The sequence below is a fragment of the Apteryx rowi genome, unplaced genomic scaffold (assembly GCF_003343035.1).
Source record: "Apteryx rowi isolate R43461 unplaced genomic scaffold, aptRow1 scaffold_18, whole genome shotgun sequence".
Classification (NCBI taxonomy): domain Eukaryota; kingdom Metazoa; phylum Chordata; class Aves; order Apterygiformes; family Apterygidae; genus Apteryx; species Apteryx rowi.
Window position 1 is genome coordinate 377,109 of NW_020448085.1, and position 25,909 is coordinate 403,017.

Below are 25,909 nucleotides of genomic sequence, written 5' to 3' on the forward strand. Positions count from 1 at the left end.
GCAGTAAAGACATTCTGCTAAAATCTTTTCCTACAGCGCATGAAATCACAAATCAGAAAATAGCCTGTCGCTGTATAGTCTGCATCCTTCTGAAACTGCTATTCTTCTGTGCAGCTGTTGAAATGAATTGTAATAGCCCAGACAACTGCTTTTCTTCTTCTGTTAGCTTTGAAATAATTTACAAATACTTCTTTGACATGTTTTCTGGTATTTTGCCTCAAAACAGTGGGACTGCTACCATTCCCTTTTGGAGAGAGTCCAGCAGGTCCATTAAAAAGAAATGCATATTGGATTCCTTTTTTTAAAGGAACATAATGTTCTATCCAATAACCGAAATATTTTTGCTTGTCCCTCTGTTTTAAACAGACTTCTTTCTGACATGGAAAGCTTTAAAACAAAGCATAGTATTCTAAAAGCAGTTAAACACATCCATACAGGTAGGCCTGTTCTTGTTTTGTGCAGTGAGATGGCTTTAGGTCTGAATTACTGAGTCTGTAGATCTGATATAAAAACATTCATTTCTCTCCCAGTTCAGCAGCAGTAGTACTTCCCAGAAGTGATCTTTCTCCTAGCTGAAGCTTGAGTCATCTTCTCTAAAAATTAATAGCAGTTTGGACTTTGTCTTCAGCAGTTTTTCATAATTTTATCTTTTTTCAGTTCTTTGTTGCAGACACTGAGGACTGGTGCAGCAGCTCAATTTGGTATTAGTTGCATTTTCTGCAATTGCCTTGTCCTCTACCTTCTGAATTGTTAAAGTATTCAAATGTTAAAACATCTTACTGCCTTAGATTTGCTTCATGTAATTATACTGAAATTTTGTATTTATTATGTCAGTGTTTGTTAAAGACTGAAGTGATCTTAAAGTGATATAGAGACATAGAATAATTTGCATGAAACCTCTGGAGGTCATGTAGTCCAACTCCCTCCTCAGAGCAGGTCTAATTAGATCAGGTTGCTCAGGGACTCGTCCAGTTGAGTGCTGAACACTTCTGAGGATGGAGATGCCACAGCCTCTTTGGAAAACCTGTTCCAGTATTTGACCACCCTCAAGGTAAATATTTTATTCCCTTATGTCTAATCAGAACTTCCCATGTTCCAAATAGTCTGTGGCCTCTCGTCTTGTCGTTGTGCACCTCCGTGAAGAGTCTGGCTCTGTCTTCTCTGTATCCTCTGCTCAGGTAGTTGCAGACAGCAATAAGATCTCCCCTGAGCCTCCTTTTCTTCACGCTGAACAAACCCACCTCCCTTGGCCTCTCCTCGCCCGCCCGGTGCTGCAGCCCCTGACCATCCTGGTAGCCTCTGCTGCATCATGCTTCAGTGCATCAGTCCATTTCTTGTAACGAAGAGCCCCAAACTGGACAAAGTACTCCAGATGGGGTCTCGCAAGTGCCAAATATTGCTACCCTTGCTGTAGTCTCTTGTGGCAGCAGCTTGTTACAGTGCTTCCTGATGGTATGGATGTGGTTTGCTGCTAGGTTTTGACACCAATTTGATAAGTAGATGTAAAATGCAGGATGTTTTGTTCTAAGCATGATGTATGATTTGAAGGAAAGTGTTATGATAAGCACTTTTTTCAGTCATCGTTTGTGTATCTGAGTGCTTTCATTTTTACAGCTTTAGTTATCAACTAAACCTGTTTATTCTTAGGGGCAAGAGGACATCTAGTCTGTTTATTGGGTCAATTCATATTGTTTATTTTTAAGTAGAAGAGAGTGGTTACTTACTAGATTGCTTTAAACTTTAGCCAGTGAGCTAGTATTGAGCTAAAAGCCAGAGCTCTTCCTCTTTAGCTTCCATAGCTGAGGAGGTGGAGTGTGTTCCCTGATGTCAGAAGACTAGCATACGGGCTAAATATCTGTAAGTTTTAGTTCCGGATTTTTTCCCCCCACCTCTGGAATGCTTCTGCAGTGTTCAAGTTCACAAATGTTTTCATGGGATGGTAGCCATGTGGTTCGAGTAGCCACGACCTGCGTCAGTAACTTGTTAGCTGACGAACGCCTCTGTCAAATGGATCAGGTTGTGTGTTTGTCCTTGTCTGCAGGAAGATATACAGCAAATGGTGACTGCCGGCTGGGAGGTGAGATGTGGCTGGTGAAACCACTTTGCAGGTTAGGGTCATTTGCAGCGGTTTCTCCAAGGTGGTGCTATTTTGAATGTCTGCCAACCACTAAGCTTCCAGCTTGTGGGTAATTTTTTTTTTTTCTGTCCTTGCTGGTATAAACAACTTAATACATATGGGTGCTTTTTTTGGACTTCGTTGTTTTCAGTGGTTTATAGGGAGAACTAAGGATCACACTTTATCCCCAAGCTGCGAGCTTGCTTGAACAGAAGAAAGAATCCTTTCAGGGGCCTGTTTTTCTTTCTTACCAGCTCTTCAAGTTTTCAGCTGCAAATGATAGTTGGTGGGCAGTTCTCTCACCTTTGCCTTTTCTTCAGAAGTTGTCAGTATTCAAAAGTTAGTCAACTGTTTCAGTGTAATACTTATTTGGTTATCTTTATGATAGGAGATTATATGATAGAGATTAGGAGGAGGTGGTGATAGTTCTTTGACTTCCTGCTGAGATAGTTCACTAAACTGCTGTCTTCTGCTAAATGTAGAAAAAGAAAAGGAAACCAAGAGATCCAGTCCTTATTCCTTTGGGTCGCTTGCTAGCATAACTTTTGCTAGCTCTTTGCTAGTGTACCTTTTAGAGATCCAGATCTATCTTCTCTCAGACTGGGAAGGGTTGGTTCCTAAGGAGGCAAGTGCATTTCTCAATTATGGATTCGCATATCAACACAAGATACTAGACCGTGCCTCAGCAAGTCCAGAGCCATTGATTATAGCTGCAAAAGATAAACATCATTTTGAGCATAAATTATGTTCCTCAAAAAAGATAACACAATCAAACTAAGCCTAATATATTTCATAAGCAGTGGGCAGGAACCCTTATTCATGATATCTGGTACGATGCATCTGCAAAAGACTGATCTTTGAGTGAAGAGGTGTTCTCGTTGTCACACCTTCATACTCACGCTTTCTCAGCCTCTTACGGGAAAGAGGAGATTTTTGCTCTCTGGTTCTGTTACGGTGCAAAGAAATTTCCTGGGTAAACTGCCCTGCTCTTAAAAACCTGCCTTCTAATAATGCTGTGCTTGTGTTGGGAGCGAGTGGAATCTTTCCTAGGAGGAGAAGATGCGAGGCGGTCTACTCCAAGTGTATTTGATAGAGTCCTCTCCCTTGGAGATGTTTGGTCTGTCTCCTTTGGGAAAAAATTCAAGGAAACAGGAAAAAATACCATCAAATATTTCCTGCCGGGATTGAAATTGAACTCGTGCAGTGTCTTCACACAGCACTAGCAGACTTCTTATCAAAAAAGTCCCAGGCAAGATGATAAGATCCTTTGCTTGTGGGAAACGAAGCAGCAGTCTTGATGTCAGTATTAATAACCCAGTTTCTGTGATGGACATCATCATAAGAACATTTTCTTTCTATTCAGTGTGAAAACTGCCACAAGGGTTAGCAGAGAGGCCATTGCTGGGTTTCTCTGGGCCTCCTCTATTTTCATCTGATGAGTTGTTCTACAGATCTTCAAGGCCATGGCATGTGACAGTCTCACATATGTGTTTTGATTTTTTTAGAAGTATCCAGGTGTTTGATGCTTTGCAATGTTGGTAGAATCTGAATAAATAGAAGGAACCTTCCGAGTCGAGTATAGGACAGCTGTTTACAAACCCAGGACTGGGCAAACTCCATAAATACCCATCCGTTAAGTGTGAATGAACTGGTACAGTAGAGGAAGAAGGAACCATAACCAGAGCCTTTTACTGCTTTGGACAATACTGCTATTGCAAAATGGTCGCATTTGCAAAGCCCTCACTACGAGAAGACAGTACTTTGGCGCGGGACAGTCTCTCAGTGCTTCAGACAAGTGGGCCGTACAGACAACTTAAGGCAGCAGAGAACTCTAAAAGCCCTAGAGGAATAATTTTGTAGGAGTCTTCTTCATCACAACCTTCTCATTCTTCAAGTTTGCACACAGCTTTTTTGATACCATTATTATACAGACTTCTTTCTAGGGATGATCTGAACTACACTTTTTGAATAAATCTGTTTTTTTCCCCACCTATTCCACTTTTGGTTTTGTTTTTGAAAAAATACTAAATTCCACTACTATTATACTGAAAATTTAGTATAAAATGTGAACATCTTTTGACAAGTCTATGGAAACTTCAGCGCTTCTCTTGGTTAAAGACTCAGAACTGAAAAATTCATGTCCAGGATCTTGCGCTTTAACTGAAAAATGTTCAACGTCATGGTACCAAATGTATTAGGGCCCTGCATTCAAAGAGAAATTTTAATTTGACAGATCAAATGCAAAAAAAAAAAAGAGGAAGTATTAAAAAAAAAATTAAATTACTTTCAAAGTATATCACAAAACTATTGGGCAATTATTTACTAATGCATAACAACGAGCTTTGAAGTTCTCTAGATGTATCCAATATTTAGCAGCTAATAATTAAATGCCCTGCTTGAAAAATCACTTAAAGATATCTTCATTCGATCCTTAAAGTTGCGTATATGATTGCAGAGCTTGTATGCACATTTGAATTTCCTTTGGAAAATCACAATATTTTCCTGTTAAACTTCTTATTGAAGGTAATTGAAGTAGGGAATTTATTCAAGGCAAATAATACTGGAAGAATATTTACTGTTACAGGTATCCAAATACAGAGTTTACTACTTTTCATTTAAGCCTGCCAGTACATTGATATGGTGTGCTGTAATGTCAGCTGAATCACTGATGTGATACAGATTAAAAATAATCTTCCAAAAAGAGGAACTCAAGATCTTGTGCAAGTCTTCCTCCTGTTCTCAAATCCTTTTCTGGAGACTCTTATAATGTTACGCTTTTCTGTATGATTCAACTATGACACAGAGCTGTAGGGAGAAATGGTGCTGGCCTTGTAAGCCAGGAGCATCTAGACACCCATTACATAAATTGGAAGAAATGTAAATTATGTAATTGCTCATTTCTTTTAATACCTAGGTAAAATTGGCACTTGAATGAAGAGTATCTGGCTAAATCTATGCAACATTAAGTAGATATTTGAAAAATGCTATGGGGATTTTTGATGTCCTCTATTATTGAAGGCTTCCTTCTTTAGCTGAAGTTAGTATGCATTAGTATGTGGTTAGCATTTTTTTTTTTTTTGAGCTTGCAAAAAGATTGTTTCAGACAATTAGGAAAAGATTAAGATTTTCTAAATACACGTCTTTGGAGAAAAAAAATGGACTTATAATCTCATGCTAGTCTTGAAGTAACTGACTAGATTTAGGCTTTAGTTTTACTGAGCATTTCACTGGAGTGGCTGCTCTTTCTGTATTTTTTTTTTTTTTTTTTTTTTTTTTTGTGCAAAGACATTCCCCCCCCCCAACTGCTTTTTCTGTCTTGCAAAAGACAACAAATAATTGGAGCTTAAAGATTCGTATTCTGCAACTTGTGGATTTTCTCAGGCTACTCAGTTTTTTTGAATAACCTTTTTATAACTTTTAGAGAAAATCGTTGCGTAGAAACTCTTCAAAGCCTCGTTAAAGTTCTGCTGATCCTTGGGGAAGAGCAAAAACCAAAGAACAAGAACAAACTCTAATGCAGTTCTGGTGTACAGGGAAAGGAAGAAAGGATGTGAGGGGAGAAGTGCCAAAATTGGGTCTTAGAAAAAACTGAGAAAATACATGGGCATATTTAAAGAGAAGAGTGTTGAGCATTTAGTTGAAGCTTATAGCTTCTTCTGACTCTTGAACCCTAGTGAATTAGTCTTTGATGTCAGTGAGTCTGCTGCTGCGGGCAGGCAGTTTTTTGGAATTGTTTCTTTGTTAACAAATAATTCTTCAGTTACAAGTGCTTCACGTGTGTTACGTGTACCTGCGTTTGCCACTTGGTCACTTTTCTTAATTTTGAAGTATTTGTACACTGCTTGTTTTCTTCCTTCTGTTCCTTTTTTTATTGTTTTGGTCTAGAGTTAGACACGCAGAGAACTTCTAGCTCTTAGGGGAAGAAAATGAATATAAACACTCATGCAAATGGGTCTGGGTATGGAAAAAATTTATCAGGTTTTGAAATAAATGCTGTGATCTGGATCTTTTTAAGAGGTTGAAGTTGATGGCTCTAATTCTAATGCCCATTAATGTCCTGTTCTTCGTACGGCTTCTTAATCCCACTCATGCTGAGTTGTGCTTGTCTTCTGTCTGGCACATCATGGTGACCCTATGGATAGGACTCATTTTATGTGGTGCCAATCTAGGGGTAGCTCTTGAAATATTTTAACTTTGCCCAAGACATCCAAGTTCCAAATATATTTAATCTTAACATGGGCTAATTCATTTTTAATGCATCTAAAGTTGCCATATGATGACCAGATTACCAGCTTCTCCTAAAATTGGCTCCTGAGATGCTACTGATGCTGCCTTTAAACACCAAAACTTTTAGCAGGGTTTCTGATTGTGTAGGAGAGTGGTGGTTTTTCTTCCTTTTCTTCCATGAACATAGTGTGGAGGAAAAAATTATGGTTTATGGCTTTTATAGACACATTGTATGGCATGAAGTATAATTTGAATTTTGCCATACACCTGACTCATGAGGTCTACGTATGCACATGTTTTTGGTAATGGTACTCAGTTTGAAGTAGTTTGCCTGTAGGAGGTGTATGCAAGACGGTTCAGAGTTTTGAAATTTAAGCGCTAATTAAGCGTGTTGTAGGGATGCAGCAGTTGAAACATCTTGGCCACTTGAAAAATCTTTGAAGTTTGTGGGCTCAAATTCATCAGGTAGCGTGGTCCTAATGGATGTGCTGACCTGAGCAACGAAGTGAAATGCAACTTTCAAATTAGTTCTTGTTTTTAAAAGTCCTGTATATGGCTGTGAATAGATGAGTGAATCTTAAGAGGCTTCTCTTCATCTACTCAAGAAGAAAGAAAAGTTGTTACAATTGTAAATCAGTATTTTCCCCTCAAGTTTTCATTTGTTCATGATTTTTTTTGATACAAAAAGTAAAAACTTTTTTGCAAGCAGTGAGACCATTTCTCATATAGCAAATACTAGTTACTGTTTCCGTTTAAAAAAAAAAAAAAAAAAGTTTCACACACCTAAACCTCCCAAATGCCTAACAAGATCTGTTTATTTTGGTTTAGTGAATTCTTTGTATAGATAATATTGAAGTTTCTCTTGAGTCTTAAGTGTACAGAAGAAAAATTGTTCTATTTCCTGATGCATTAGAAGTGCAAATAGGCTCTACTTCTAGAGCATATTGGTAGGTATGTGGAAAAAAATAGTTAGATGAACCATTAGCAAGTAAGTTTTTGTGCCAAAACAATAATAGTACTTCTAGCTCAGAATTTGAATAACTTATTTTAAAAAAGGAAAAAAAGAAGACCCATATCTTGCTCTTAGTTTCTGTGTACCTTTCTAGAGCCGGTTTCTCCTAGCTGTATTTCTGAGGCGTCTGAAGCTAGAGGAGCAGTAAACTCTGCTTTACTGTTAAAGTTCTTTACAGATTAAAAGGGCTTCTCTTTGGGGTATTCACTACTGTAGACTCTGATAGTTGTGTGAGTTAGTTCAGAAATTAGGGGAATATCTAGTTTTAGGAAAATGATCCCAACTATTTGCAGCAATATCAATGATAAACCTGATGACTGCTTTGATACACTCTAAGTATTGAGATTTTTCTGCTCTGGGCAAGGATGTGGGTTGCTCATGTGCTGCACATCAGTATTATCTGCCTAGAAAAGGTTCTGTGAATGTCGAGTGACCATATAGCTAAATGCGTGAACTGCAACAGCTGAGAACTTTTCATGAGCTGAAGGTACAATTAAACCCCTTATTAGGGTAGGAAAGTGCTCTAGAGTCTGGCTGGTGAGAAAATAAAGCCAGTTTTTATCTGAAGGAAACACGATTGGTGCATGACAAATTAAAGTTATTAAATGAGGGGAACAGTGCATGTGGAAAGCCCGGAATTAATGCTCATGCTTGGGAAGCGGAGAAACCGCTTGGTGGTCGCTGATGGAGAGCAAAAGCGACCTGCGGCCCTGCAGGTGGGGCGTTTTGGTGAGCGTCGCTGCCAGGCCGCTTACTGCCAGCGCCTCCGTGAGAACCTACGTTGTTTTATTTGAGCGTTGACTCAGATCTCTTCAACTACCAGCACGAGCTGAGCAAGTCGGTAGTGTGAAAACTGTCGCAACGAAGCTTCGCGTAGCCCTCAAACGTTGCCTCCCTGGGTTCGAAACCGTGCCTTCCCCATTCTTTTCATGAGCCGACTGTGCATCAAGGTGTTGCCTTTGGTTTCGAGGAGCAGGCGTGGAGCAAGCGGTTAACCCATGTGTGGCTGTAGTCGGGGCTCAGCCCGTCTCTGCAGTGATAAATGGTTGCATGACGCGCAAGCTGCGCTAGCCTTGGCTGGTCGGTGCTCTGGTGGTGCAGGGGTGAGTCATCGGCTTGCTACAACTGCACAACGCGGTACTCGCTGTCCTCCTAAATACACCCTGCTCCTGTAGGACCCGTATAAACACTTCTTGTTTACTGACTCTGCTGCAGGCGCTCAGAAAATGAAATGAGGATTAGGGTGTGTTTGAAACAGTTATGCAAGGAGTGTTTCAGACGTGATCCCGCAATGCGTAAGCTAAGAAGTAATCCGAAAGTAGTGCGTATTTAAGAAGGCACGGACAACTTGAATTGGCTTGTAAATGAAAAACAACTTCCCCTCTGGTTTTGGAAACGTGCTGCTGAAAACACCGGATACCTCTCAGAGTTGTAATAGTTGTATTTTTCTAGTAATGACTATTTACTGAAGGAAAAATGTAGGCACGCTGGAAAGCAGTTGATAATTTGGGCAAAAGCAGCAGTTAATCTTGTTTCTTGTTACGTCCTAAATTGACTAGTAGGTTTTTAAGTCTGTTAAGTCATGTTTTTTATTTTAATTTTGGTGAGAGTGTTTTATACTGCTTCTGAAGTTCTAAAAGCAGTTGTGTTTTTTAAGGTTCTTGGTGGGCAGTTGTGTTGATCGTTGGAGGGCGAATTACCAAATTAACTGCTCCGGTGGGTTAAGTATCCAAGGCTTTTTGACATTTTGTCTGAGAGTTTGCAGTCCAAAACTTAGTGAGCACATTTGGATAGATCAAGACTGCGTTTTATGAATACAACTGCCTGTTGAGAGGATATGCCATCACCAAAAATCCTGTGATGGAGTAGGAGCTCTTCCTTAGGATTTTGTGGAACTGGAGCAGCTTAGTAATTCTGTGGGTTTTTTCCTGTTCCTTTCAGTGTATAATTTTATTTAAAAAAAAAACAAGTGACATAGTTTAATCCTCTGTGGACACAGCCCACTCACCAATCTGACTCCTGAAATGAGCTTCAAGTCAGACGCACTAATATCGAGAATATTTAGGTGAAGAATGACTTGAGATTTCTTTCTCAGCAGCAAGACAGGAGCAGGTGCCTGTTAGTTACTGGGAACTCGTCCTGATCTTGGCAGAATTTTGGAAAAATCAAGCCCCCCTGCAAGGTGTCAGGCTGGGCACCTAAAAGCATTGGGTTTCTCTTGAAAACTCTGAAGTCCACAACTTGTGGTCAAACTGCAGTGTTTGGTTCCAGACACTTGCACAATTCGTGTTTCAGGTGGCTGATGGAGCTGAATTTATGCTGCCTTGCTGTAAACTTTCTGGTGGTTAGTCAGAGACCAAATAAAAACTATGCCGTATTTTCAGTATGAGGTTTTTTCTAATTTTGCCTTCAGCTGTTGGATCTTGATAGACTCCTAGTATTTCAAGTGTATTTTTGTTTGAACATCTAGCAATAACCACACTAAAATAAAATCTGACAACTGGGCGTATAGCTAGCTAGATAAGAGCTCAAGCGGACGGAGCTCAATTTGTGCAGATACCTAATGCTTATGTAAATGGAATAATCTGAGCTGACATAGGGAGTTAAGACAGATGTACAATATAGACGTGTCCATGGTCAGCAGAGTTCATTCTGAAGTTAAGAGACTCCCTTCCAGTTGAAGTTGATGAACCTCAGAGCTTTGTTTTCAAATTACTTTATAGCGACCATGGGCAGTGGAGTCCGAGTTACAGCTACCATCAAATGTTTTCAGAAACTCTCTATTTGGAAAGTTGTTTGGCCATCGGCTCCGTATTTTTTGCTTCTTAAGGGATATTTGCTAGTGCCATCTTCTCTGTGAAGTCAAGCGTCTTTATTACCCCTCTTTGAATAACTGTCCCTAACTTTCTAGGCTTAGTGTGTTGATAGAGTTTCTTTATACCCTTCCTCCCTGTATTGGCTACGGCTATACTTTCAAAAGGGAACTTTTTGAGGCGATGAATCTTTGCAACTGTCAGGATAAGCAAATGTGGTCAGTGGCCGCCTATCTCTGACGCTGCGTTTGGAACCGCTGTGGTGATCTTGGCGTTGCCCTGAAGAACGGTGACACTGCAGGCTTTGAGGGAGGTGAAAAGCAAGGGATTTCTGTCCTTGCTGTGAGAAAAGCTGATCTGACGTCTTGTGCAGTTTAGCTTAGCGGTTCTCCAACTTTGTTTAGTGTTTGTGCTACGATATATTTTATTGATGGTCTTTCAGTAGTTAATCTCCTCCGTTCCCCGATCAGGCATCGAGGTGTTGTTAATAAACACTGTTAAGCAGGTTCCTGGGTTAGAAAATATTGACGATTACTTCCTAAGGAGAGACCTGTACTCCTTTTCAAGTGCCTTAAACCATTCAGGGTTTTCTGGCTGTGTTAAAAGCAGAAAGGCATTTTCATCATTTCTGGCTGGTAAGGCCAGATTCCCCTCCTTGTCTGGGTGAATGTTATTAATACCTTCAGTAATCCTTGTGCTGGCAGAGCTTAACATTTAGGAAGGCAATTTGAGAATATACAGCATCGACTGTATACATAGAATACACAGAATTAACATTAATCTGCTGTGTTTGACTTCCAAGTATTCAGCTATGTATTAGTTACCATTTTCTACAGTTTCCTCAACTTCTCTAAAGAAAGATAAGACATGATTTGCTAAAAGGAATCAAAGCCTATTAATCTGAACTGTTTTGGTTAGTTTTGCTTGTTTTGTTATTTTAACTGACATGCAGTCTCCTGAAACCTTTTTCAATGGGTGAGAATTTTGTCAGTTAGATTTTTAAAGACAAGCTTAGCCTTTAACTCAGGTCAGAATTACTAGTGTAGTGTCGGGGGGGGAGGAAAATGTAAATTCATTTTGTCTACCGCTTTCCCTTTCACTATGGCTGAAAATATCATAATCAAAGCCTGCTATTCCTTATTTTAAGGTAGCACAGCTGCTTTCCGGTTCTATCCGAGGCTGGGAATCCATCCTTTGGTAGCAAAAAGTTTCTCATTAGAGAAACGTAGTGATGTTGTCTGCCTTGCTAGGTGCTGCTCCCCGTACTTGTGTGTCTTGTCCCGGTTCCCAGGGTTGCTGCTATCACTTCTGTAATTGCTCTGTTGATGCTGGAACTAAAAGTGGGTTAAGGAGCATAGCTGCACTGGGCTCTTTCTGTTCAGAGTGAATTAAGCGTCTGAATGGCACTCCCAATTCCAGAAGCGTGGCGCAAACCGAAGCGTTGCCTGCTTATAGCTAGCACAGAAATCCGGTTAGCCAGCACAGGTTTGGTGGTCTTCTGCCAGCAAAGGTATAGCTTTTTTTCATGTGCCTCACCAGTGAGACCCACCTCGCAGGCTGCGTGCCATTCCTCTATAGAATAACTTCCATGCTTTTGCACCTAACATCATACATATGCGGCACTCACATGCTGGAAATGTTCCAGAGTTTGTAGTTGCTCCTGCATATCTAAGGATCTTAATTAAAACTGTGGTTTCTGAAGTTTTATAGTGCCTACAAATTTTTTTCCCTTTGGGGAACATCCGTAGTTGTTTTTATTTTGGAAATTTTGTAGTCTGACCTCCTAAGGAAATGAACTTTATGTAATTACATAGCTTGTCAGTACCTCCCTCTCCCCAAATAGCTTTTGAACCTGTTAGCCATGTTCATCCGCATCTCCTAGATGGGTGGAAATCCCCAAAACATGAGGTACTGTGGAGCAGAAAGGTTAATGAAAGCTTGAAGTTGCTGCAGAAGGGGAGAGGACTGTAGGATGCAGATCTGCAGGAACCCAGGCCATCACAATTCTGCAGCCTGCAGAACAACTTGTACCTTTACTGCCATTGCTGGTTTTACTGTTAGTGAGAATGGAGCCAAGGGCTTTTCTCAGTGTAACTTCATTCGGTAGGGTGTAACTATAAGGTAATGGCAAAACATCTGTGCTGAGACCCATTGCTAATACTTCGTTGTTGCTGCCATTCCTGGTAGGGGACTGAGAGTGCTTATTCGAGGCTGACTAATTAAAGAATGACAGCTGCTTTGCAATATCGCTCTGCTTTTGCAAGAGCTGTGCTTAAGTTGACAAGAATTTCTGGAAAAATGCACTTAACGGGATTAATCGACAATGTTTAAAGCTAGGCTTTCTCCGGGGGAAGCTGTTAGACTCTGGTGGCCTTGGGATAACAACTCAAATGTGTTGTTTCCGAGTCTGCAAGCGTAGGTCAGTCCTATTATAGCTGCTCATGGCCTTGACAGAGTGACTGAATGAGAACTCCTCTGTTGTATCAGGTCTTCATCCTGTCTAGCAGCAGAGCTGCAGGGAAATGCAGTAGAGTCAGTGTTAATTCCAGTTTAACACTACTGGGGAAACCTGTGGAGGAGACGAGCGCGGTATCTGTACGTAGAGGGTGGGTGGGGTAAACAGCAAAGTACAGGTTGAGCGAGGAGAACAGCGTAATGAAGGGGAAGAGTTTAACTTGTAGATGTGTATCTTCTTTCTTGCATAGTAGTTGGAGACCTTCCTGAGCAAGGACGAGTGATGCCAGCTGTTAGGAGTTTTGAAATTCTTTGTTTGCCAGGCCCTTTGGATGTATAGGACAGATCAGAGTCTCCTGATTGCGGCTTCCAGACAGCAGGACAGTATCCACCTGAGTCATCTCTTACTCTTTGGTTAGTAGGCTTTAGCACTCCAGAGATGCATCAGAGCCTGTGCACAGTGTGTAAATTCCTTATGAGTTAGCATGTATGTGATCTGGGGAATAACAGAACAAGTTAAATATTGTGTAAGACAGAAATATAATTTATTAGGAAGAGAAGACAGTAGGGAAAACAAGCTCTACGCTTGGGACTGGAAAGGGAAAGAATGAAAGCTTAAAACCTTCAAGCTCTAAAATATAATATGTGGAGTGAATTTAGGATGGGAAAAGAGAAAAAACACAATAAGCACTGTAATAGATTCCATATAAAAATTAACACAGCTGTCTGCTTCCCAGTTGAACATAATCAGAATAAATGCAAAGTTAAACTTCCAGCCTAAAAATCAATCTGTGTAGTCTGCCCTCACATTTGTGGCCCAGGCGTTGAGAGGACATGGCAATATCTTTCAGCAGCACTATTGCATGTACCAGATAGCTTTTTTGTGGACTTTTCTTGACCCAAACGACAAAAGAGGCTCAGCAGAATTTAGTAACACACTGAAGACAAAAACTTGCTCTGTAATCCATACCATGGTGTAGATGTTGGATGATGTTAGTAACATTTGCAACATTGCACACTTCGTATTGCAGTGCCGCTTGTGATATAGCTGTATTATACGTTCCTAGAATGACAAGATGCAGCATCTTGGACAAAGTTCTTAGCTGACAGCCTAGAAAAAATGAGCAAGATCTCAGACATTTCCCAGTTAAGAAGCAGAAGAAAGCAATGTAGTCTCAGCACGACCTACGAAAGGGAAGTTGCACTGGGGCTAGACTGATATGATATGGGAGAAATTTCCTGGGAGAAATGACAGATCTCAGAATAGCAGAGTAGTTGGGGTTGGAAGGGACCTCTGGAGATGCAGTCCAAGCTCCCTGCTCAAGYAGGGTCAGCTAGAGCAGGTTGCCCAGGACTGTGTCCAGTTGGATTTTGAGTGTCTCCAGGGATGGAGACTTCACAGCCTCTCTGGGCAACTTGCTCCAGTGCTCAGTCACCCTTAGAGGGAAGACACAGGTCTGTGTTTCTTTGGGGCTGGTACATACTGTTGTTGGGTAAACTTTTTCTCTAGTCTCTACTGAATACAGTGACCCAAGCCATGAGTATCAACGGGAAATTTTTAAGGTTTGGTATTCTCAGTAGCGCTCCTGTTCCTTGCTCTTATGTAATATTAGCTCAAGCAATGCATTTTTTATCCTTCAACTAATGGAAAGCATTGTTATCAATGTGTAGGGACGTTCATGTGGTATTTCTACCCATTTAATTAAAAAAAAAAAAAAATTCTGGATAGTTCCCTGGCTCCCTATTTGCTTTCCAGGGTGGTTTGATGTAGGCCAGTAGTGTACCAGTAAGTTCACAGTTAATTTGGGCTCTCTCGTGCCCAGAAAAACTTAAAAAAAGTATCTGTGGAGTAGCAAAAATACCTTTACTCCCTCTGTCCCTTTCTGGATTCCCTACTACCCAACAGGGGTAATACTGCTAATTTTTCTTTTTAAGTTTTTTTTTTCTTTTTTTTCCACGTGGTACCTTCCTAATGCATGAAAGAGGGGGAGATGAAGTGGCTAATGTTTCTGGGGTGTAGTAGTGTTTTGGATAGGGGGGTGCAGCTGTTAAGGGCTTAGTGTATAATCTGATGGCAAAAATAAAGGAAGAGCTTTGACATATTTTGTCATGTTTTTTTGGTTGAACATATTGTTCCTCTTTCTGCTGAGACAGCTGTTATAGAGGGGAAGAAGGATAAAATAAATATAGATTATATTTTAAGACTTTCAGGCTTTCATGATAGCCCCTCTGCCAGTTAGCCAGTGGCTCCTAGACCTGAGAGACGGGGAGGGCAGAGTTGGTGGGAAGCTAAATGAGCAGGAATGGCAGGAGCGGGGAGTCCCGGAGGTACCTGCAGCAAAGTGGTGGAAGTGGTAGTGACGGCAAAAGTGAGCAGGTAAGAGAGGAAGGAGGGAACGAGCTAAAGATTTTGAAACACTGAAGCGAACTCGAAAAGGAAAACTTGTGGGTTAATGTCTAGGCAGCCTTATGTCTCTAGGTCTTGAACAGAAGGGAAGGAAACAAGGAACAGGGAGGAGCAGCTCCGATGTGGGAGAACACCCTAAGTCAGGGTGAGAAAAGGTGGCGACTGCCAAGGGGTTGGAAACGCAAACGAGCAGTGAGTTAGAGAAACGGTCTCTGCAGAGAACGGTCCCCCCTCCTCCTCCTCCTCGTGGCGAGCTCGAGCTCACCGCAAGAAAAAAGAATTTGTTTTCTGTTGCATGTAAGCAGGGCGTAGTGATTTCATTTATTTTATTTGTAACTAGATGAATGCAGTTCAACTTTGGCAGACTGTGCGAGTTGATTACTTTGACAGGTTTGATTACCTTGACCTGAGTAGGTTGCAAGTGAATTGATTTCCCTTTGAGAAAAACATCGAAAGGCAACATGAAAACCTGTCAAAGGCAATTGAAGAGGGGTCAGGAAGTTTTCCTTACAGTAAAGAGAATTGCTAAACATGTCAGTTAAAAGGAGAGCTTACTGAAAATACCCGGATTTTGTGACTAGAGATCTTTGATAATTCTGTTCACTAGGAAAATGGGTTTATCTGTTTGATTTGCTTTTCATAAAGCACAGGCAAAGAATTGCCACAGAATAAAAAATAAAAATTTGAATCATAATTCCTTTTCTCCTAGAACACGTCAGTAATGGAGGATCAGAATGAAGATGAGTCTCCAAAGAAAAATACCCTATGGCAGGTAAGACTGTCATTCTCGCAAAGATAGTTGGAGTAATTTTCCATGTTCCTGCTTTTGCGAAACTTCTAAAGAGCTTGCTTCTGCAAATGCATAATCGCCCTCTTATGTAGTTGACTTTGTCATCCTAAAATTAGCTCAGTCTTCAAGGGAAAGATGACAGTGAATAACACTTGATGAATGACTAGATCTTCTCAGATTTTGTACATTTTCACTGACCTTGAAAAGGTGCATAAGATTGCAGTTCAAAGGGTACTTTAGAAAGCAGTTCAACGTTTCTGAGCATACAATCATTTAAAAGAAAAAATTCAGCACCTTCATGTGGTGAAGAATTGCCATGAGTTTAATTTGGAGAAGTTTAGGAATATTTCAAAGAGTGATAATTGTTCCCCAGGAGTCCTCTTGGTCTCTTGAAGGACTCAGATGAGCCTGGCATGGATCTTTGATTCCCTTTGCCCATTAGTAATAAGCCCTGGGGTGTTCTTCTCTAGAATTCTTATTTGTAGCTATAATTCCCAGCATTTAGCTAGGGCTGCTGTACAGCTATGTAAAATAATTGCATGTGTATTCTAATTACATTTTTACATGGATGCCCCAAACATAGGCATGAACTGCTTTTCAAAAACTAAATAAACCTTTGACATCATGTACTTCTCGGTGTGTGTTAATGGGGCAAGCAATTCAACACCTGTGTGAGGGTCTTGAATTTTTTGTGCCGATGACAGAATTAATATCCAACTTTCTTATATGGGCACTGCGGGAACCTGTAAATCATTTGTGGATGCAAACTGCAATATGCAGCAGAAACCACTAGCTTAGCCTGGAAACTTTTGTTCTAAAAAGAATAAGTTCCTTGTTTGCATAGTGAGAGGTGAGAGAGGAGAATAGCAAGAGGTAAGAGAAGTCTTTCAGTGTAACAAGGAACTTAAAATTATGCACAAGGGCCTTTCATTCATCCTTATCTGTGGTAGATGAAACTTGTATGGTGTGATGGCTTTAACAGTATATTTCAAAATGTGTTGATTACTTCTCTGTATGTCCTCACATTTTCTTCCTCAATAGAGTTCTGATAAAGCTGTTCATATTGTTCATATTTAAATAGTGACTTTCTTTTTCTAAAAATAGATAAGTAATGGAACTTCATCTGTGATTGTCTCAAGAAAAAGACCATCAGAAGGAAATTACGAAAAGGAAAAAGACTTGTGTATTAAATACTTTGACCAGTGGTCTGAATCAGATCAAGTTGAATTTGTGGAACACCTTATTTCACGAATGTGTCACTATCAGCATGGACATATTAACTCTTACTTGAAGCCCATGTTACAACGGGACTTCATCACTGCGTTACCAGGTAATTAATATTTATTTTACAAGAAGTAGGTATATAAATACATTTTTTTTATACTTTGGGATGTATGCAAACTTTTCTTTAATATTCTTCAGATTTAGATTGTGTCCTATAAATAATGTGATGCTTCCTAGTCAAAGTAGTGTAGGAGGATAAGTCATTCACTTCTGTGATTAATTGAATTGGCCACTGGATGCCAGTGTTGTTCCATGTAAAAGCGGTTTGAACGGCATATTCTGAAGAACAGTTTGTGTTTAAATTGGGTCTGAGTTGCAAAAGTTGCATCTATGCAAGCTCTGGTCTAGCTTTCTTTTTCATTCCAGGCCCATAGGTGTAGAAAATATTATATGGGTGCTTTTGTGAAGTCTTTATTACATTTTTATTTCTGTCCTAAATTTCCCAAGCCTTTAAAAGAGAAAAAAAAATCAACCAAAAAAAACCTCAGCTGCCCACTCAGATAAGTGAGTCTAGTCATTTGTGTGGTCTTGTTACTGACTCAAGAATAATTTGTAGTTTTTTTTTGTATAGTCCAGGTCCTTTCTTCAATTGCTCAGAACCTCTTTGCCTCAGATGAGTGTGAATCTGTATCAATAACTGGAATATGAAATCTGTTCTTATGCTTACTATATGCATTTCTTTAAAAACTTGGAGCAGTAATAACTATATATATATATACACATTATATAACTCTCTCTCTCTGTATGTGTGTGTGTGTATATATATATATCTCTCTCCATCCATCCATCTCTATCCTTTAGCTTTTAATTATCTTTGTAAGAGGTATCATTTTTTTTCCATTAAGATCAGAAAGGAATTGTATCCCTGGATTTTTTCTGATAGGTAGCTTGGTTCATTTGATTCTTTAGGTAAATGATGGACATTATTTCCAAAATTGGAAATAAGAGTAAAACGGGTCAAAATGTTCCATTTGCCCTGAGAGTGCAGTAGCACAGATTGATACCTGGGGCGAGCGGGTGCTCTGTGGGTATCATCCCCCAAAAGACCAAGGCATGACAGGAAGCCCTGAGGGCAGAGGGGGAGGTGATATGGGTCTGGGTGAAAAGGTAAACGCCTGCCTCGGTTTCCCCCAGCGGGGAAGCCAAAACCCATTTGAGCGATAAAACCTTCCCATAGGATTAGAAACTGGTAATGTAGGGAGCGCAGGAACCACTGAAGTACGCTTGCCTTTACAGGCTACTTCTGCTGCAAGCTCTGAAGCTTTTCTAGCTGTTGGTGTCCTGAGGTGGTCTCTCGTGTATGGACTTCTCTGGTATTGAGTGACAGAATATTGGATTTCTTTTTTTTTTTTAATATTGCAGTTGTCTTCGCTTTGAAACTATGGGTTTTTGTTTTCTCTAGTGCTGCTTTATTTTCACAAAACCTGGAGGAATTTATCTTTTGGAGGTGGTGAGGGGGTTTCTGCTCAGCTGTCAAATGTGGTTGAGATGAACTAAATCAATAGTTGGAGAGGTGGAGTGAGGAAATGAAGAGCATGGTATAGGACACAGGAGCTCGCTTGTGCTCTGTTTTCTTAAAACAGGCTTAATAATGCAAAAGTGAGGGAGGAAGCTATGCAAAGCGGGGAGCTGCCTTTCCCCCAAGCCTCGCTTTCATGGAATTTATAGCTGATTTAGCTCATTTAGCCACATGCGTACAAAATGGGTTCCTAGTTTTGACTGGAGAGCTGCTTCCTTTAGGTAGCCTAGATGTTGTCTTCCAGGGTTTTTTCCTTGTTTAAACTGAGTGTTGAATTTGGATGTTCCCTAGAGAATATCTGAGTTTCAACTAAAAATAAAGCGATATAGATCTTTGTGGTTGTCATATGCAAATATGATCTTCAAGTATAATTCTGTTTGCCTTTATTTTTACACCTCAGGTATCATGGAGATGTATAGTTCTTTTATATTTATTGCTAAGAAAAAAAGTGAGTGTTTCAAAGCACCTTGTCACTGAAAAGTTTACCTGGCTGTACGATGGTCTGCTGTATTCTTTTATGGTGAAATAACGTTAGTTTTCCTTTGGGGATATGACCATCCAGTAATGTCATTGTTTTTGAATGTTGTGTTATTTTGGCAATTGGTTTCCTTACATGTAGATGCTGGATTGTAAATGGGAAGAACTATAGGAAAATTTGATGGGAAAGCTTGTAATGGATTTTAATAGCCTGCCTATCAAAGTGTAAAAAAAGAAGTCGGTGGTTTACAGCAAGCAATACGAAACCTACCTCTCCTGCCTAAACAGCCATGGTCTCTAGAAGGTTGTAACGCAAGTTGAGTGTAAACGTTCACTAGTCATCCTTGAGCTAGCAGAAACTTAGGTGCATGCGTTTTTGGATGAAAATAATAAATATTTTCTATAATGCCCAGACCTAAAATGGAGCTGCGTGTTCATACTATCTGCAGTGATTCACCCGATAGCAGCCGTGAGTCTGCGCTCAGCGAGACGGCTGCTGCGGTCGAGGGGCAATTGGGAATCTTCATCTCCCTGATCGTTTGTGCTTTATTGCGCAGCACTGGGAGGTGCTGGTTTAATAACGCGAAAAAATACTTATGCTAAAACACTTCCTATTTAATAGTTCCAGGTTGCGCAGATTTTGACTCTAAGGTGCATCTGATGGCACTGCGCGTACATGTGCTCCAGGTGCCCGTCATGGTTCGTCTTCTCTCCCGCCTGAGTGCATTTGTGCAGAAGGAATCGTTCTGCCCAGGAGAAGTTCTGCCTTGACCTGAGAAGGCCTGTTGCTAATGAGCTTCTCTGTCAAGGGTGGGGAGAAAGGGCCCCCGGAAACCTCTTTGCCTTCTGCATTTCTGCATTTTTCCTCTGTTGCCCTTCAGCCATGTATACGTATACGCTGGGTCTTTTTGGAGAAACAATTGACTTGAGTTTAATGATTGACTTTTTAATTAAAAAAATATCAAGGGGAATTTGATTACTGTGGTTCTGAACACAGTTCTTGACTGCAGATTCCTATTTCCTTAAAGGAATATGTTGACCTCTGAACTTATTCAGTAGTTTTAATTGGAGAGAGTTTTCCCCTTTATCCGGGAGTGGGACATATTTCTCTAAAGAAAATTTGCTGCTTTTGACTTTTTTCTGAAGTTCTTAGTTTTGCTTATGGCTAATATTATCTGTGGCTGCTGCTTCTCGCAGTGTCATTCAACTTCGTGAAGAAACCTTTGGAGGTTTGTGATCATACTTAAAGTAACTTTCTCCAAAGATACAAGTCGTTTAAAAAAAATAAAAATAAAAAAAAATTCAGTTTCCCAGACTGCCGGATAGAAGCAAAGGTTTCATAACTTACTGTGCTGCAATTGCTACTGGTCATGATGCTGAACAGAGGCACAGAATTTTCATGCATCTGATAATTTTTTTTTAAAGAAAATAATTATAAATTGCATTTTGTCTCATCTCATCTCAAGTCTTGAATATTTAAATGTAAACTTTATATTGCCAGTGCATACTCATTCCTCCTTAAGTTGCAGTAAGGTGTATAAGTTTCTGTGAAAGCTAATTGAAATTGGGAGACTAAGTGGTAATAATTCTTCACTGAACATCAGGCACAAAGAAAACTACATTTGAACATGCAGTGTTAGAATAACTCCTGTATAATTTGTTCCCAGTAATTTAATCTGAGCTGATTGAAATTAATCCCATGTTGGGCTAATATTGCATTAAAAGATATCAACCTTTTTAAAGATAGCTTCAGCTCTCTGAAGAAGTAAAATCCCTGTTTTCAAACCAAAGTAGTCTTTGCTTGCTGCTATCCCCACTGATTTTTACACCTGCGAGAATGCAGGAGAAATGGAAAATGCTTGTGGTATCTGGCTTCCCTTTGCTTCAGTGGAAAAAGTGATAATTATGGTTTGCTTTCCTGCAAGGAGGGCTGGAGTGTTTAGTCTGCAGGCTCTGCTCTTACAGCCTGGCTTGTGGTTGGGCTTTTCTCTCGACTAGCAATCACTGTTACGGCGTGTGCCTGATACGGTATCAGCTATTACAGATATCATCGATCTGCCTTATAGACTGCGGAGCAACTCGGAAAGGCTCGTTGTTCTTCCAGCTGCGCTAGCTGCATTTCCTCCGTCGTGCCAAAGCCCACCCTGAAAAGGGAGCAGCGTCTAACGCACAATATAGTTGCGAGAGTAACTTATGTCGCCTCTGTGCTTTTGCTTCCCTTAATTATCTTTAAGATGTTCATCGTACTGTTCCTTGCGTGGTCTCATCCAAATTGTGCCCTTTCCTTAAATCAATTACAACTTTGACCCTTGAGTTTCTATCTTTCGGCCTTTGATTGGGGAGGGGGAAAAAAGCCGATTTTGTATCTGTTTTATGTGTTAAAGCTCTAAGAGAACTGTACGCCATGTCAGGCAAGCGAAACCCTGCCAGAGTTCTTTTGAAATTTGTTTCTAAAATAATAAGTCTGTGCAGTTGCATGATCTCAGTGACTGTTTCATATCTAATGTTAGTCCATTTTATAGAGTTGACATCCCACATTTGGGTTTCATTTTCATACAAAGTGATATTTACACATTGAGCTTTGAAATCTCTGTGGATTTTAATTGTTTTAATTTATTATTGAAATTCAACCAAACCTTCATCTGGTACCTATAATCAACAACAGCTGTAACTTTTTACCATTTTCCTATAAAACTGCAAAAGCTGTTGTTGAGGCATGACAGTTGGGAGTAATGTTTTTCTTTGTTTCTTTGAGAAGTGCGCTAGTAAATGCTAGATGCATTTTATTAAAGAAAATGCCTAATTTTTGGTACCTCTTTCAGAAAATGTTTTTAAAACGAACTGTGCACTGACTTTAACTGTACAATGGGTATTTGTAACCTTGAACTTCCATTAAATTAAATGAGAGAGAATCCTACATGGTCTCTGAGTTAATTATAATGGGTCCATCTAAGAATCGGTGCTTCACACCAGTTCCTACTCCATTAATTAGGATAACAATTTTACATGCCATGTTTTTAATGTGAACACTGTAAATCTATACATCTTTGCTAGTAGTAAAAATCTTAAGAAGAGAATGAACAGTGGGCAAAGCAAAGCACTTGGATGTTTGCGCTTGGTCTGTAGTGTTCAGGACTGAGTAAGTTCATAGAAGAAAAGATTGCTTTAATAACATTGGAAAACACTGGTGTTTCAGACTTTTAAATCTGTCTTTAACTGTGACCTGTGCTACTCAGAATTGTAAAAATTACGCACCTACTAATTCACAACTGGTCCTTCAAACCCAATGAAATATTACTGGCTCCATAATAAACAGGCTGTCGGTGTTGCCGAAAGAGTAGTCACAGCCCGAGAGGTGTATTCAGGCATTGGTAGGCACAAATATATTAATGCTCTTGTGGAGATGAGATGTGGTAGCTGATTGCTGGTAGCTTTTATTAAAAACCTTGGTTTAATTCATTTAAAAATTAACGAGCATTTGGTACTGGGATTGCACCGCAAGGAAAAGGGCCTGAAAAAACTTCAGGTTAGTGAAATGATTAAAAAAAAATGCCAAGCATTTAGCGCTTGGGTTGTGTCTCTCCAAGCTGTATACTGCATAGCTACATAAAAATCCTTCTGTAAGGTAGGCAGTCACGGCTAAATATTCAGGAGAACATCCCTAACCTATAGGGAAAAAAAAGCTTTACTAAGGAAGATGATTTTCTTTATACCTTGAGCTCAAGTGGAGACCTATTCTCCTTGGGAACCACATTCTAGCCCTGCCTCTAAATGCTTCATACATTGTGGTGAACTGGTCTCTTTTTAAAGCTGGGTTTCAGAAAGGACCTAGCTCTTCATCCAAAGACCAGGCTGACCCATCCTGCTGAGTTACCCAAGAGCCTTGAACCATGCTTTGATCAGTCTCTTACGGGTCAGGCATTTTTGGCTTCTTTAGGTCCAAATGCTATTTTTTTCCTTCAGGGTCCTGCCCGTGCAATAGAAAGCCACCAAACTCATCTTTCTACGCAGCCCCTGTTGTGTGGTTTTCTGTGGTGGAGTCAAGGCTGTGGTTGGGATGCTGAAGAACAGCGCTCTGGTGGCATGATGAATTTTGTACCTCCCTTTTTCTGAGGAAACAGGATTAATGACTCGCGGTGCCTCAGCGGCAGCGTGCCGGCTCTTCACCTCTGCTTGAAATAATCCGTGGATAGCCATACGTGGCAGCATTTGGTCTCCAAGAAAATCTCTGTTTTTTGGAGAAATTGTTGGTACCACCTTGGTCATTAGTGTTCAGGCTGTGATTGGAGACCCAAAGGGCTGGCTGACTTCTCCTTTTAATTTACCAGCTTCCTGCCTGACTTTGACTGCTCAAAAACGCACTGAAACACTTTTGAATACTTTAAAGCAGGCTTTTAAGGGAGTGTAGTGACTGTCATTTTTTTCTACTTAATGAGCCTCAAAATAGAAATCTAAATCAGACTCTGCTGAAACCGTCTAAAGGACATGTGCCTTGCTGCTCATACCAGGGGTTTTGGATACAGCGTATGGATTGCTGCCAACAACGGCATATGCCGTATGCTGCCGATGCGATAGCTTAACAATTTATTGCATCCGATTGTGTAGCAATGTAAGGACTTTTTCAACTCATTGCTGTGAAGCGATGTAGGAAATCAGCTATCGTTTTGCCATCTTGGTCATTTTTGGAAGATGACTTTTTCTTTCTTGCTCTAATGAAGCTCCTAAAGTGCTTATACTTGCCTTTAAAATGTTTGTCTGCCACTGAAAGGCAGATGATCCTGTCCTCTTAGCTTTGAGGCATATCTCAGTTTGGTCGTGAGCAGATCTGTGCAGTGTTTCTGAAAGACGACGAAGGTATGTTGCAAGAGGGAAAACGCGTGCGTTTGTTGGGTTCACAGGATGCTTTGCAGTGCAGTTTTTTAATTCGGTTGGTTACTGGCAAGTTTACAGCTCATCAGAGCTCTCGTCTTTTTTGCAGGGAGAGGACAATTATTTAGCTTGTTGCCAGGAGATGGCAGTAACAGATAAATTTTTCCATATGTGCCTGACCAGGAAGTTTGTGCAGGAACATCATCTGAACATCCTGTAATATTTGTTGGTTTTCCCCTTGGGAATTGCTGCTTTTCATTGGACGCGTTCATGACTTTCACATTTCAAAGCTTGCTCAGAACTGTAGACCAGGTATCTGCCACGTGCTCAAATGCCAGCGTGGCTACTTTGTCCTGTAACCTTTCTTTTTAAGTAGATGGCTGAAATAAGCACTGAGTTACGGTTCTCTTATTTGTCAATAAGGCAGAATTACCCCTCCCAAGTTTTCGGTGAGAAAGGAATCCAGTAGGCATCTGTCCCAGCCGCAATCCGTTCCTGGTGGCTTTCTACTCAAGTCTTACAGAAATACTTCTCGCATCACAATGTTTACCTTTTCCTTTTTTTTTAATAATTTCTGGATCTGCTGATTTAACTGTAACCTGCTGCTTTATTAACATTTATTTTCTTCTCGCTTCTTCCAAATGCTATAATCATTCATTTTTATATTTAATTACTGAGCTTGAAACATAGCAGCTTAATAGTGATTAAACTAAATTATCAGTTCAGTCATTTCTTAGTACAGTATATGGTCTCTTAATTACCTGATAATTTGGCTAAATATCCCTGTAGGAGGTGTGTGTGTATAAATATGTATCTATCTCACATACCTTTAGCCCTGAACTAGAGTAGACATGCTGGGAGGACAGCAAAAGCCCTAACTTAGTCTGAAGAGGGAGAGGAGGGTGTTGTAAGCACAGCTGTGGTAAAATGGCTTTTGAAAGAAAAATGGTGCAGTGAAATGGGAGCCTTAAACACTTTTTAATTTATATGGGAACCTTGGTGTACTGCTCTATTAATGTAACATTGGCAATAATGGTGGTTAATTGCCGTATCCCGTGCACTGTTTGCTTTGGGAACCAGAACGCTTTATGCAGAAAATTTCCCTCTTCCTTTTGAAAACGTCATGTGCTGGGAAAATGTGCAGAGAACTGTGGTGCCGAATTACAGAGTTATGGGTGTCCTAGACGTACTCCCGTGTCCTGCGTCCGCTGATCTTACCCTTGAAGCTTTGCTTGTGCAGCAACACAACGATTCTGTACTAAAAGAACTGTTGGATCTGTTTCTCCTAAAAGCTGCTGTGTCCCCTGTTCCTCATGCCTGTAGCTTCGAAAACGGAGAAATGCGTAGTCAGCAGACCTGGGCCGTTTTCTTCATTTTTATCTAGATGCGTCCTCTGCTTTGCACAATGACTTAGTCTGGCTTCTTGATACCAAATGACTCCGGATTTTAAACCAATTCTCTAAAATGACCCTGTGATTGTGTTTTCCTAGAAAACCTTGAGAACTCTTTCAAATCAGATAACATCATAACAACATAGCAAAAGTTTTTTCTTTTCTTTTTTTGATAAATATATCCTAAATAAACAATGTTTAGAATCTTATAGTAGATATCCCCTAGAAAGAGTGGGCAGATGCAGGCTAGAAGACCACTTTTATTTAAGGCCCTTGTATTTTCTTCAAACTGTTAATGCAGAAGGCAGAGCCTCTAGTTACTTGAACCTCGCTCTCTCACTCGCTCTCTCTCTATAAATCAGTTGTTTAAATTTGTTAGGACTGCTATTGAAGAATTTGAATAAACTTGACTTACTTTGTAGGAGCTTTCATCATTCTTAAAAGCTTTTTATAGTTCTCTGAATTCTGCAGAAGAAATGAACATGCTCTTCAGGTGCATATTTTGATTTCTTCTTTCTGTTGTTCATGTTCACGAAGGCCATGCCTAATC

General features: G+C 40.2%; 1 protein-coding gene across 3 annotated transcripts in view; it reads left to right on the forward strand.

Annotated features, from left to right (window-relative positions):
* The window catches only part of FBXW11 (F-box and WD repeat domain containing 11), a 77,881-nt gene that overhangs the window by 22,917 nt on the left and 29,055 nt on the right, over positions 1-25,909 (forward strand). For 2 of the 3 annotated variants that reach the window (XM_026061285.1, XM_026061286.1), the window contains 2 exons: positions 15,739-15,801; positions 16,924-17,149. In XM_026061285.1, coding sequence (XP_025917070.1) covers positions 15,739-15,801; positions 16,924-17,149 — 289 coding nt within the window. Of the gene's footprint in view, positions 1-12,930; positions 13,037-15,738; positions 15,802-16,923; positions 17,150-25,909 lie in introns of those variants that run through there. The other variant, XM_026061287.1, reaches the window with a different exon arrangement.